The 15,743-nt window shown below is 33.8% G+C and overlaps 1 protein-coding gene across 1 annotated transcript in view; it reads right to left on the bottom strand.

Moving 5' to 3' along the window:
- Positions 1 to 15,743, bottom strand: part of LOC149409333 (sodium-coupled monocarboxylate transporter 1-like) — a 113,136-nt gene that overhangs the window by 6,505 nt on the left and 90,888 nt on the right. Inside the window, exon 11 of the mRNA XM_089649909.1 lies at positions 1,701 to 1,821. Coding sequence (XP_089506035.1) covers positions 1,701 to 1,821 — 121 coding nt within the window. The remainder of the gene's footprint in view (positions 1 to 1,700; positions 1,822 to 15,743) is intronic.

The following is a 15,743-nucleotide window of genomic DNA, read 5'->3' as shown; positions in this document are numbered from 1 at the left end:
AACCACCACACAACAATATTATAACTTGTAATATTATGCGCCTGGTTTTGCGTCACAAAACGCTGTAGTGTTTGATAACATAGGCTGATAGTATATAATAATTATTATGGAGAGGACGTAATACCTACATTAAAGTAATGTTGCCTCGGCCGATGGTAGAAACTTACTATGGAATTTATTTGATTTTCTTGGATGTTTTGGTTTCTGTGGGTGAGGAACTCAATGCATTTATCTCTAATACCCATTGCGGTATGTTTTATGGACGGAATAGCTGAAGTCTTTTTTTTAAGACGGACTAGCTGATTAGTTTTTCGAAATTAGATGTAGACAAATTTATTTTACTCTCATTTTGAACTTCAAGAGAGCAAATTTTTTTTAGGAAATATCCAATTTCATCTTTAGGGGATGGAGTGGTTTTTTAAAATCTCATGTAAACGGTGACCTTCCTCTTTAAGTCAAGTGTGCAATATTTCATCAATTTCGAAACACAAATTGTAAATTTGTATAAAAAAATCATTTCCTAGCCGCCCGCTACAGGCACTCTTTTATGAATTGATATCTGATACTAGTGGTAAAAGAACCTTGGAAAATTACGATTCTGCCGCGGTTCTATGACAAATCATAAATTTTTTGAAAAGTGGTATATTCTGGTTTTTATTTCTTCACCTTTCAAAGGAGAACTCCTCGATTTGTCCATTTACCGTACCTACGTGGGATTGCAGTAACGTCCTCACATTTCAGAATAGAAAATTGGAAAAATGATTATTATCTAGCTAACAAGTTGTGCGATACAAAATCATTTGTAAAAACGTTGTGTTCATATAAGATCAATAGAAATATAATAATTGTATGGCTTATACCTAGAGATGGCAAAATTTAGCATCAATTTTCAGATTTTTTAGCATTAAAAATTGGAAATTTAGCGGTTTATAGTATTTTGAGGCATAATTTAGCGTTTTGTGGCAAAATAGAAAAAAATGTATTTCCTGAATGTTTTTAGCGCATATTTTAAGTATTTTTGATAAAATATAATGTTTAACCTTCATTTGCAAGTATTTCCATGTTTGTGTAATGTCAAAAAGCAATTTTAGCCTACAGTACAAAAATATTAAACATTTACACATAAAATAGTAACAAAATTATAAAAAATCGTAGGAAAGGCTTCCAAAAATGAAATAAAGTAGGCATAATACTTTTCCCTGCACATTCACATGAAATTACCTTCCTTATGCATTTTTCTCAATTCTTCTTTAGTTGTAGGACTAAATATTACTGTATCAGCTTCTCCAATTTGTATGGTTCTTTGACTTCTGAAATACGCTATATTCTCGGAAAGCGTTTACGCACACAGTCGGTGGAGCGCGAGCTGAAGTTAGAGATGATTTTTAATCACTTATTTCCGCTGATAAATATCGATTTTTTGAAATTCTCACATATTATTTTAATACCCAGTATTTTCGGGAAATGCGCGCCTATTTCGCTAAATAGAGTAATTTAGCTGAAATACGGCCAAAATCACATTTTTCGCGTTAATTCGCGAAATAGAAATCACTGAAAACACTTTCAAATGCCTTGAAACGCAAAGAAAACTTATAAATGCCCTCTTTTCGAACCATAAATATTTTTTCGCGTTTTTAGTTAAAACGAAATTTTGCCATCTCTACCTATACCACGAGTTTGCGAACACTGTTCGCACTTACCATTGCCGGATCGTTCGGACCAGTGAGGAAGGACACTATTAGCCCGACTGTAATTGCAGTGAATGTCCCAATCAGCGTGTAATAAAGGTACGACAATCTGTACATGGCGAATGGTGTTTCTCTGAAAAAAAAAACAATTGGTTATCATTAATTTTATATTATACGAGTGTAAAAGCACGTATCGGGAGGATTTTAATCAGCGATCCCTGAGTATATTTGGTGTGAAAATGTCATTTTGCTGTTTGATGATGTTTTTTTTATCAATTATTATTTTTTCTATCACACGTCGCTATGGATCACATGGAACGCGCTCTGTCTTGTCTGGTACCGTGCTGATGGAACGAGACGGAATGCGTATCACACGACCCGCTAAATAGTGCTATATTACCCAGCTCGCGCCACTGGGATATGTGATGGAAATACATTTTTTTTTGTTTCAATTGTAAAAAATATCATCGCACACCAAAATTACTTAACATACATTTTTTACTTAAAATATGCTTACGAAACGCTGATTAAAATCCTTTGGGTACGTGCTAATTACAAGGGGAAAAATGAGAAAAATCTCTTCAAATTATTAGTAATCCAGTTAAAAACGGGATTGCATTTCGCTTCCTGATAAACTTTTAGAAAATTCGTAATAATATCGCAACACGTGTTCAAGCCACGCGTTATCTTAAAAATGACGAAATGCGAAAATGTTAAGATTTTTATGAACACAATGTGTCATGTTCAGACGTCGTGACAATACATCGATATATTACTAAAAGTTTACTAGGAAAACTATCAATTCATTCGTTAAAGTCCTTCAATCCCGTTTTAAACCGGATAACGAATAATTTGAAGAGATCTCAATAAATTAGAAATATTTTTTTTCAGTAAGTTTTCTCCGTACATTATTTAAAAAAAAAAATGAAATTTGAAAGTTTAACTTTGGTTTTCCATGGCCTAATTTAAAACATAGTTGCAATCAGTATTTAGGGGTTCATTATAAAAGCATATATCATAATATAGAACTACGCAATGGGTGTGGAAAGTAAAAATTCAATTTAAGTTTCATAACATATTCAACATAATTTTTGAAGACGTATTCGTTATCGGGTAGTAATTGCATTAAAAGTAAATCCATACATTTACTCGGAAATCAGTAAGTGCAAAACATTAAAAACAATTTGATGTTCATCATAATTAACTAACTATGCAGAAATAATACATATAAGAAGATATTCTGTAAATGGCCTCACCACAGTTTGATAATGTATTCAAAAGGCGAAACAGCTGCCAAGCGTGATTACAATATATATATATTTTTTTAAATAATAATATTATCTGCATAAATAAAAGGCAATGCCCGAATGTGTGTGCCCTACAGGTGCCCTCAAAAGTACTGGACCAATTTCGCTAAAAAAGTGGTGATTAGTTTGGGTGTTAGAATAAGTCGAAGTGGTCCGAGGCTCTACACGTGGTCGAATTAAAGACGATGTAATGTAGATTTTTAATAGTAGTAATAGTGGTACTAAAATAAAGTGGTAAAGAAAACTAAATAAAAAAGAAACTAAATATGAAGCAATATTAGTAAAACGTAAGACTAACATAAAGTAAAAAATAAATTACAACAACAATACATATAAGACAAAACATTAAAACTAATTTACCAACGCTACTCTAATTTGTAGGATTCGACAAAGTTTTGGTATAGATTATGCTTAATTCCATAAATAGAGTCAATAAATAAATCAATAGTACCCCCATACTTGTTGCCCAGATCATGCATCCTATTGGTCAGTGAGTGTATCTGATAGTTAGTCGTGTATGTATTGCAGAATTATGTTATATCTTGTCTTGTATTCCTAGTCTGCACATGGAATTTAATAGTGGCAACGATGGCAGGACTATCAATTAAGTTGTTAATGACTCTGTGTAACACAACCAGGTCTGAAATAATTATCCTGTCAGACAGTGTTATTAGATGCAATTGATTCATCAAACTGACATAATTAATGTAATCAATAGGAATTCTGAGCTTAAAATTTACGTACTTAAGAAATAAATTTGTGCTGAACTCTTTCTATATTTTTGGAGTGAACTTTATATAAAGGGGACCAAATAGGTGAATTATACTCCAATTGACTTCTGACTAATGAAATATAGAGGGTTCTCATACAATCAATGGACTTAAAAGCAGTTGAAGTTCTGCAAAGGAAGCCAAGCTTCTTTAATGCCTTATTAGTTATATAGTTGAATGACAAGTTTTCATCGAATATATTATTATTTGAAGCGAATGGCAGAAAAAGTCGGGGACAAGACATGAATCAAATAACTATTTGTGGGGTACGTGATGAACGAAAAAATAGGTGTAAGGAGAACGAATGACGTGAAATTTAATGGTAGAATAAGTTGGGGATGCCTGATGAAGTCATGGCACGACCAAGTGAATGAAATAATTATGTGTGATAAAATTAGACTTGCGTGATGAACGAAAAAGGGGTGTAATAAATTAATGGTTGAAAAAGTCGAAGAAGGCATGGCAAGATCAAGTGAAACAAAAACTTAAATTATCTTTTTCATTTCTTTACAATAATATTATTTCCACTTGCAACCAGTTATCAGGTATACTAGAATTCCTAACTTCAGAACTCTACTCCAAACAATTCGTAACCCGAGCAACGCCGGGTAAACGTCAGTTTGTTGAATATATTATAATAAAACTTTGTATGTTATAATATGCAAAAGCCCAGATGGGACGTGAATACGTACATACATGTTGGAACCACTAGATACATATTTTATTTAAGGCGATGCACTACGTCGTAGAATATTTTAAATTGAGCCGCTATCAATAATAACCCTTACGTAGATGGCGATAAGGTTTAAATTCCCGCTTAACACCATCCGCCTGTTTTGATTTATGCAAGAAAAAAAACATGGCCAAAAAGTGCCTTTTATTTTATTTTGTAGATGTTCAGGCATAAATATTTAATTTTTCTTCGATCATTTTATAAATAACTTAATTTGCCACATTATACAATAAAATCATAAACGAAAATGGGTTTGTAAGTAGGGAATTTTGAACTTTAAAGCAGTTTTCATAGGCCTTATACATATTTTTTTTCTGGACTTATAAAAAGATTTATCTAAAAAATACTCGATTATTTCAAAGGCCAAGATGTATTCTACTCGCAGTATTTAATTAAAGCATCTGAAATATTTCTAGGCCACCAAATTTTCAAACCAAAAACACATGATTTTGCATTACTACGTATGGCATCGCCTTAATAATATGTGTCGAAATATTTGATGCTTGCTAATAATTCCAAACATTTTTTTTCAAAAATTTTCACTACGGCACTGTAAGAAAGAATTTTTAATTAATTTGTGAATTGAGAAAAATATATGTTCGAGTTTGCCTTTGAAGTTAATAACTCATTTTTAATGTTACCTATTTCAATAGAATCGGGAATGCAGAGAATTCAACTAACGGAGGACTGAATGTAGTACCTCGTCCCTAATGAAAAAATGTCTAAAGGAGCGAGTCCATTAATCCCCAACAAAAGAGTTCTGATATTAATCCTGCTGTTAAGTTTTATGTTATTTATGAACGGTATATTAAAAATTTTATTCTACCTTTGCCGTAAGAAACACTCATGAATATCACCGAATAGGTAAACCGGATAGAAGTGTTTTAAAGGCGTTTCTTTCGTAATTTTTCTTTAAAAAAAAATAGAACTTAGGTATTAGAGAATGAACTCACACACAATACAAAAAAATAACATTACCATTTTTTTATAAGCAGTCCCATTAATTTCTTTTCATAGTCACCGAGTATCTTAATTATTCCAATAAAATTTCTTGCTTTCTGACGGTTAAGATATTATTTCGCGAATTGAAGGCTTTTTGGAGATCTGTAAATTTTGCAAAAAAAACTTGAGGACTGTCACGTGAATTGAGTAGTGTGTAACAAGTATAGCATGTTTACCTTGTTCAGCATGTTCACCTTCTCATTGACTTCTAATTGGATAGCTAACATATATTTTTGGATAATTTATTGACCAAATAAGAATTATTTTAGCTGTGTTAAGTTGGGTTAGATAATAATTTAATTAATTAATAATTTTACCCGCCAAATCTGCCGGGTAGGAAATAAGCCGACGAAGACGCGGGTTCAATTCCCGTCGGCGGCATTTATTTTTACTAGGGAGATATTTTCAATTTGAATTGATATTACAGGCGACTAATTATTGCTTATAATAATTTATTATCCTTTGTGCTAAGCATAAAAACCTTGTCTTATAAACATTAGTTTATTATAAAAATAAAATGTTTTTAGAACACTGCGTTTAAGATTATTGTACCATTTATTGAGGCTTCAGTGAAATAATCATTGATACATACCAGTTAATCATCCAACCCAGGGCCATAAACAGCTTCTACCTCTCTCTTGTAAAATGGATTACGGTCGCAAAGGGGGTTTCTTTTTCAGTTCTTGCTTCTTTTTCCCTTTACGTTCTGACTACCCGTTTCTTTTTCACTACTTCTCATAAGTAACTTCTCCTTATAAGTAACTAAGCTAATTTTATGAATATCGGCATTTCGGCTTTATGAAACTTTGAATCCACCACGAACACTCGTTTTATATACACACACACTACCGCGAACCTTTGGGAGGAAATTCGCAACACAATTTTCTATAAAACCAAAAGAATTTTTTTACAAAAAAACTGTTTCTAAGTGGTATATTGTGCTCGTAGCTTTCCCAGTATTTTGCAAAGGTACGCGTCAATTCGCACAGGTAGGAATGTGCGTAGCCAATCAGTTGTTAGGTTACGAACAGTCAAATTGAAAGTGGATGGTATAAGATTTACTGTAAAAATAACTGTTACATAGGCTCTTTAATTAACTAAAAATATTTTAATTGGGTAATTGAAATAAATACAAATCCTTAGTTTTTCATGAATAATCCCAACTGAAATTTCGCAGTGCCACCCCGAAAACGGATGGATCATGCATACACCATTGTTAATATACGATTACATAGAAATTAGTACAAATTTGTATTTTGTGAAAGCTTTTGCTAAATTTACTGTTACGTTTATATTACTGTTATAAAAATAAAATTACAAATTCTGAATGAAAATAAACATGAACGTTATCGATACGTCAAATTCAGTTTGTGAGATCATATTACTTCAAAATAAGATAAAAATATTTGAACAAGTTTAACGAAACATCTTTATTTATTTATTTATTTATCAAAAGAAAGTACATATTACATATTGGATGCTTTGCCTGTCCAACTAGGAAAGTTTCCCGTTCTAGGACAGACAAATTGACATGTTTAGTTCAGTTTAGTTCATGTTTAGTTCTGCGTTGGGTGATTTTAAAAATATACTTTTCGTAGTAAATTTCTCTTCGGTTAGATTTCTGAAGCAGAAACAACTCTTGAACAGTGAAAAATGTCTGTCTTCTAAGAAATTTGCTCAGAAAATCGAGAAATAAATCTTTAGGAAATATTTTCAACCGACGACACCATTTCCAACATTCTCCGTCCTCCGCGGTCCAGGGTAAGATACCTGACTACAAATCCAGAGGTCGCGGATTTAAATCCAAGAGTACGTGGGGAAATCATTTTTAATGTGTGTTCATAATGAATTTAATAAAAATAGTATATTTGTGGCGCGTTCCAGAATGGTGGATACTTTCAGTATCGCCCTGGCGAGAGACCACCATTCAGAATCGAAATGTGCCTTGAAATGGTTTTAACCGTGTTTGGTGACCAGATCTCAATAGTCAGGTACTATTACTCAACCTTCCTCTACCTCGTCTGTTTTTTTCACAACTTACCCCAATTACAGATGCCATAGTCCAACTATCTCCAGGCGGTTGGGAGTAGTTGGGACTCTAGCGTGTTATTCAAATAACAACATAAATATGACAAAATAATAATGCGACAAAATACTCTAATATCGGGGTTTGCTCGACGCTCCCATTAAAAGATTAATAAAAACAGGACCTTCCCATTAACATATTTAATGTATAACGGTTTAAAAATTTTATAAAACGTTTTAAACAAAATTTTTAGACGGTGAATTAGTAACTTCAAAAAAAAATTGTAATTTTAGTAATACGTTCATCAGAAATAATTAAAATAAACCTCACGGGAAGATCGATTTTCTAGGCCTGCTAAGGCAAAGTCGACCGTAGGTCTGTCCATTACGCCGGGCAGCGCGCCGAATATTGTTTTTACACGACGTCTTCACTTACGTCGTTCAGATTTTCACTTTATTTTAGAGATTTGATAAGGCAAATTCAACTTGTGCACGGCTGCTTTACTTACGACGTTGGTTAATAACATAAAAAAATATATTAAAATAATATATTTGTTACTAATAATTACCAGCGCACTCAACAACAGGCCACTGTAGAACATGCCTCTAATTATTACATTTCAGTACGATCTAATTCAACTAAATTTATCTCTATTTAGATCGTTTTGGAATAGATGAGTAGGAAATAATTGAGAACGACATTAAAAAATATATTAAAATAATATATTTGTTACTAATAATTACCAGCGCACTCAACAACAGGCCACTGTAGAACATGCCTCTAACCATTACATTTCAGTACGATCTAATTCAACTACATTTATCTCTATTTAGATCGTTTTGGAATAGATGAGTAGGAAATAATTGAGAACGACATTGTCTTCACGTACGTGAAAGCATTCTCATGTTAGTACAACATGCAATGGTCTTTAGACTAATTTACTTTATAGATCGACCATACATTTCGCAACAAGTTAAATATTCAGTTGTTTCAAACTAAAAAATATATCGAAAAAAATAAAATCGTAAGGAGCCAAGATTTTTAACGTTTTTTAAAAATGTTTTAACTGAGTATTGAACCTTCCTATTCAGGAACTGGAGTCGACAAACCAAACAACCTCGCTAAATGCCGATTGGGTAGGATTAATATTTATTTCGTAAATGAACTGTTGTAAGTCATCCGATTTCAGAGGAATGCGTATATTTCCGCTAGTATGTGTGTGATGTCATCCAAAGTTGACAGAATGCATTGTCATCAACAATGAGATTACAATACAATACGATTATAAAAGTGAAATTCAAATAGATATATTTAAAAATAACAAAAATCGTACAAAATCATTAGTACATGATCTTAATGTTTTGAGTTGCCAAACTAAATTTAAAAAAAACTTTTTATAAAAAATATAAACATAAGAAAATAAGAGAGAAGAGGTAATTTTTATGGTGACTAATAAATTTTCTAACTGTAGTATTTTCGATTTTAAAACGACATGTTCGTTTTTATTCATGACGTTGGTAATAGCCATCTTACCAGTCATTGGCGTTGTGTCTTAATGACGTTGTAGACAGTTGGAACCGTTTCAGAATATGCGGTTAGTAATCGTTTTTAAAATCAATAATTATGAATGAAAATATTAAAATTACACATTTTTAGTATGATAATTAGAATCAGAAAAATACAATTTAAATCTTTCACACATTTTTAACGGTATTTATAATTTATGAAAACATTCTCATTTTTATACAAATATTTATTTACCGAATTAATAATGGTCAAAGTGTAAAATTTATTGTGTTGCCAAATATCATCCTGATTTTTTTGTATAATTACTCATCGTAAAGGTTCTTCACTCCGAATCCGGAGTTTGCTGGTGGAATCCCGGCATGCGCAAGCAAATTTTATTTAGTTAAATTATGTTGGGTAATTCACAAATAAATGGTAAATTTGAGACATGTTCCAGAGTGGTAGATACTCTCAGTATCGCCATGGATAAAGACCACCATAACTTTCAGTCTCAAAACAACTGGCATTCACAACGATGAGAATATAATGTATACGATGTACTTGATACGAAACGATTTTCGATTATTTATTTATTTTTGTAAGAAACAAACAGCTTTAAAATAATATTCAATGATAGATATAAATATACAAGTTAACTGAAGTCAAGCCACAGAAGTTTCTTATGTTAAAGTTCATTGGAAATGAAGTTTTAATATCTTAAAATTAATTTTGTGTTAAAGGAAGGGGAGAGGAAGGGGAAAATAGAAAGAGGATAGGAGATGCTCCCGATACATTCCACACTCTCATATTAATAATCGATCGTACGCATTACTTCATATCGATATTTCTTTAGGTTATTACCAAAAATGTCTATGCTGTAAAATTTTGTATTATATTGTGCACATATACGAGGAAATGGGGAATTTTTTCGAATGTTTGTTCTACACGAGGGTAGATAAAATAAATCAGATTGTCGGGTTGATCTAGACGGAATATGATCCTATTTAGTGAAACACCCTTTTTGACGAACTTATTCATTTGAATTTATTTTTTAAGAATATGATATGTGTGTATTGTCTCGATGGTGGGTATCTTCAAGAATATGAAGATATCGCGAAAAAGAAAATTATACTCGATTATATTTCTTAAAATAAATAGCGCTAAGCGCATTAAAGTATTATTTTCAGTACTAGCCACTCTATACGCCCGATACTCCTCTCCCGAGAAAGAAGATAACTATTTTCCTCTCTAATAAGATTTTTTCAAGGGTTTTTCAAGAGGGCTTCAAACCAGTCTACGTCTCCTCTAACAGGCTTAATAAAATAATCGAACGATTTATCAGAAAACTTATAAGGAGTTTTACGACCGGGCAACCAATTTTCAAAAGTGGAAATAATATTGCTTCCATAGTGGAAGGAAATATGTACATAACACCTACTCCATGTAAAAAAATCGTTTTACGCCCAACCGGGCTATTACATGGATTTTAAGAACAGAATATACCTAGTGAACTATCTAATAATTACATTGGTGTTTAAAGCATGAAATAATATTAGTAAAACATCTAACAGCAACATATAATAATGTAGAAACTGGAACAATACTACATATAAGACAAATCACTAAAACTACATTACCAACGCTACTATAAATTGTTTCAACAAAGTGCTGGTATAGATTAGGCTCGTATAGTGGAATCAATAAATTTATCAATAGTACCCCCAAACTTGTTGCCTAGATCATGTATCCTATTGGTTAGTGAATGTGTCTGATAGTTGGTTGTGTATGTATTGCAGAAGAATATTTTATTTTTTTGTGTTCCTAGTCGGCACATGGAATTTAATAGTGGCGACGATGGCAGGGCCGTTAATAAAGTTGATAATGAATCTCCTGTCAGAAAGCTATATTAGATGCAATTGATTCACCAAAACTGACATATTTAATGTATGCAATTGGAATTTCGAACTAAAAAATTATGTACCTAAGAAATTTATGTTGGACTCGTTCTATATTGTCAGAGTGAAAAAAGGGAAAAAAAAGGGGACCAAGTAGGTGAATTATATTCCATTATGTGACGTTCTTCATAATACCATCACATTTATTATGAACAATTTTGATTGTTGGTGTATGAGTAAGTTGGTGAAATATTCCTGCGTAATGCGTTACATTATTCAAGTTCAATGAATTTTAATTCTGAATTGGGACTACTTTCATAAGTTCATGTTTTCTCGTTTTGAGATTTTAATACCACCTGTACGCATGGGCATTTTTTCATTGAGTTACCAAAAAAATTGTATCAAGTAAAAGAGGTACAGAGTAAAAGTATGTGGAAAATGGATTGAGGACATGTAATCAGAATCTCAAACTGATCGGTCAAAAGAGAAACTGTTTACTTTATAGACAATCCTATGGTGATGAATGACAATAATTTTAATTTTTGGAAATGCTTAAGGTAATGAAAAAAATATATAACTTATAATATCGAATAGCAAGCGTTGTCGGTGCGGACCTCAGATGAAGGTTAATTTTGCCAACATTCGCGGTCTGCACACTAATCTAACTCCCATCCACCACCACCCTTTCTCCCATAATACCCATCTCTTCTTCTTCACGGAGACTTCGCCTAGCCCCTAGGCACCTCCAATCCAAACTGCCCAGATCACCTGGAATCATTGTTCAGGCCAAAGGGAGGTGTTTGCCTTTACAGACGTGCTGACATCAGCTACGCTCGTCTCGCAAATGTCGAAAGCGCCAATCACGAAGTGTTATGGGTACACGTAGATCTCACTAGTACAATGAGAATATATGCGTAATTATATCGCTCACCAAACATAGCCGAATCAGACACCGTTGATTTGTTTAAATACTTGAGAAACACCGTAGACATTATCTTGCCCCGCTACCCATCTGCCGTGTTTGTTATTCTGGTTGACTTCAATGTTCATAATTAACAATGGCTGAAGTTCTCGGGTCCAACAAACTCGGCCGGTGGATCGGCGGAATCCATTGCTCTTATCAATGGATTCGGCCAACTTGTTGAATCTCCGACCAGAATACATGACGTCCCATCACATCGAGGGACGTTTCAACGTCTCAACAACCCAAGCGTGTCTAATTTCGGCAAAGAGGGAGATCAATGACTGTCTGGTGCAATTGATGGAAGAACTCTCCCCAATAAAGACTCAATTTAAAAGCCCGAGTAAATCTGGAATCCAAGAAACTGGGCGTCTTGTATAGGGCTAGCAGATTCTTAAATAGTAACCAGCTGCTAACCCTATTAAAATTTCAAGTACGATCAACAATTGAATTTGGGAGCCACCTCCGGTCTGGAGCCTTCTCTAGACCCGCATTGACAAAGCTCTTCCTGCAGCCCCTAAACTAACCCGCCTTACAACGAGCCAACCGAATGGCTCCATGGCTCCCTACCTTTACACTATATGCAGAAAGGGGCGCTCTTGTGAGGTATCATATAAAAAAAGAAAAATGTACCTTACTTCCGACACGCCGACCAGTCCACTATACACTTCTATCGGATTATCTCTTCTGTGTACGTGAGTACGCATGGTTGAATACATACTTTAATATAATTTTTACCATTTCAGTATTTACATGAAGTATAAAATTATGTGTGTACTTCATCATCAAATTTGTTTGATGGAAAAGGGTTCGCTTTATAATTTACATAAACGTAATTAAAGAGAGTGTTCAGAGTATAGTCTAGGGTAGATTGTGTTTGTTTCTCTTGCCCCCACCCACTGCACCCGAGGCAATATTTGCCAATTTCAGTACCTACATTATGAAACGTTACACTGTTTGCAGTTGCAGTATTTCAGATACCATTCAAGTTGGTCTAAAGGTTAGTCTACACGCAGTGACTTGAATGCACAAACAGTTTGTGCAAAATTTTGCGCAAAAATACGGTACACTGTGTGACTTCCATACGATAGCGATTTGCATGTGCAAAAAGTTTGGGCAAATGTTTGCGCAAAAAAAACATTTTACAATGTGAAGCTACCACACAATAATAATAGGTAATAATAAATGTTTTATTATCTTTTTTTTGTAACAAATAGATATAATGATATCCTCACTGGGATCTCCCGTGCTGAGGATTTCATTTAAATATTATGTATAATTTAATTATAAGAAAATTAATATTACATCAAAGTTACAAATAAATTTAATTATGAACAAATATCATGCAATATAATTTTTTTTTTTTAATAATTTTAAAATAAGTAAGATGTTTTTTGATATATTATATTTATATATATTGTTTTATGATATATTTTCGTATACAATAGTGACTTGTATACGAAAACAGTTTGTGCCAATGTTTTCGCAAACACTGAACACTGTGCTCACGCTGGGCTTATCATGCGTTAAGCTTGTGCATTCAGGATTGTGCCTCCCCACCCCGTTCATACGCGCAAGATTACCTGTGCAAACCGGTTGGTGCAAACCTGTCGCAATCATTGGAAGTGAATGGAAGCCATTTGCAAATTATACAGTTTTGCCGTCTTAGAGCGGAAGCACACAGAGAGCGGTCAGAGTTCTGCGTTCTAGTGACCGTTGACCGCTCAAGAGTTCCAAAGCACACAAGCGGCGTTCAAATTCTCGCGTTCTAGTTTCGTTTGGGTCTTTACGTCACTAGAAAGTTCATCATCCGATGAAAAATTATTTCTCTTGTGGAGCTTAGCAGCTTCTAAAAAGAAAAGGAAGTATTGGGTGCACCCAATCAACACAAGGCGAATTTACTAGTATTTTTCAGGATTTACTGAAAGATGAACAACGATTCTATATTTTTATAATTTACATCACTTAAATCGTATAATAAACTCCTTTCCCTAACCAATTCAATGAACTTTTCCGTGTTTGTAACCTCAGACATCGCGGCGTTCTGGCGTTCTCTGCCTCGGCGGGAAAAGAACTCTTAGAACGCGACGTTCCGTTTTGACCGCCGCGGTCTGACAGCCCGCTGTGTGCGTTGTTGTTATAGTATCAGTACATTCTAATGAACGCCGAACGCGGAACTCGGAACTCCTGACCGCTCTCTGTGTGCTCCCGCTCTTATTAACGTACATGCTTACGGGTGCAAATCAGAGTAAATTCAGTTAGCGCAAATTAACATTTGCGCGGTGTACCGTGTTGCCGTCTTTAGGTACATGCTTACTTGTGCAAATTAGAGTTTGTGCAAATAAGATTGTCTAGATCAGGGCTGTCCAAACCACGGCCCGCGGGCCGCATGCGGCCCGCGGTTTTGATTATTGCGGCCCATTGAACCTTTTTTTAACCGACTTCAAAAAAAAGTCCGGTTCGGTTACACCGACTACAAAGAGGTCTGTAGGTGTACCCACTGGATATAATAATACTTTATTAACACGCTTTTATATTAACTTCACTTGTATGTTTGTTTGCTTGCTTGCTTGCTTGTTTGCTTGCTTGTATGTAACTCTCCTGCTGCCTTCCTCGGCCCTAGTGGTAGCCGTTTCTCAGGCTCCCTCTCCGGAATAAAAGTTACCTGTTAGAACCATAGTCGGTAATAAAGAAACTACCATTAAATAAATATAGTTTAAAGAAACTAAAAAACACGCTTTTGTAGCATACGAAACTAAAAAGTGAAAAATAAATATAGTTTAAAAAAACTAAAAAACACGCTTTTAAATAATATCGAACTAAAAACTTCAAAATAATTTTTAAAATAAGCTTAAAGCAATAATGAATGAAAAATGATAGTATTATTGTGAAAAAGCGTCGGGCGCACGATATACGAAAAATATGGCACAAAGCGCCCACGCTTTTTAACAATAATACTATCATTTTTCATTCATTATTGCTTTAAGCTTATTTTAAAAATTATTTTGAAGTTTTTAGTTCGATATTATTTAAAAGCGTGTTTTTTAGTTTTTTTAAACTATATTTATTTTAATTAATAATTGCTTTAACTTAGTTACTTTATTTATTTCTTGTCACATTTTGTATGAAAGCAATTATTATTCAGATTTTAGTTCATTATCTTCTTTGTTCGAAGTTTTAAATACATTAATGAGCAAACTATTTTTCTCGCGACGAAATTCAAACGTTTTGGGTATGTTCGATCACGTCGCTCACATCACTATTGACTCGAGAATTCGGGGAATTCCCCGAACTCAAAATAGGTACCTACCGCGCATCGTTCATTGGGCATTTGTTTGTCACCAGTGTTGCCAATTCAGCTCCTTTAGAGCTAGATCTGGCTCTAAATCGACGTCATCAGCTCCAAAAAAAGTCATTTAGCTTCTTAGCTCGTTTTTCAGATTTTTCAGCTCTTATTCACGTGAAATAATATTAAAAAAAATATATATTTGCAATAATATTCCACTCAGTTCGTTGTTTCACTGATTAAGCAACTTTAAGCAAAGACTACCGGAAAATTATGAAGTTTTACGGAAAATAGATCAGTTGTCAGTTTCGAACACTTTAAAACAGCTGAAAGAAAGCATCGCACCTCTGATAAACGGAATGGGCATTTCTGCAGACATCATTGCAAAAGCCGAAGTCTCCAATGGTTCAAGATCTCTCTAATACCCTGGAGAAGCACATCAAGCACAGTCAAGTTTTGGGATGAGGTTCTAAAGTATCGTGATGCCGCTGATGAAAATTCTTTCCACGAAATCAGCTCTTTCGCAGTTTCGGTACTTGCTCTGCCGTAGTCAAACGGAGAAGTGGAAC

Source organism: Hesperophylax consimilis, chromosome 31, assembly GCF_061612785.1.
Source record: "Hesperophylax consimilis isolate HC1 chromosome 31, BYU_Hcon_1.0, whole genome shotgun sequence".
Taxonomy (NCBI): Eukaryota; Metazoa; Arthropoda; class Insecta; order Trichoptera; family Limnephilidae; genus Hesperophylax; species Hesperophylax consimilis.
This window is presented reverse-complemented; position numbering and strand designations above follow the sequence as displayed.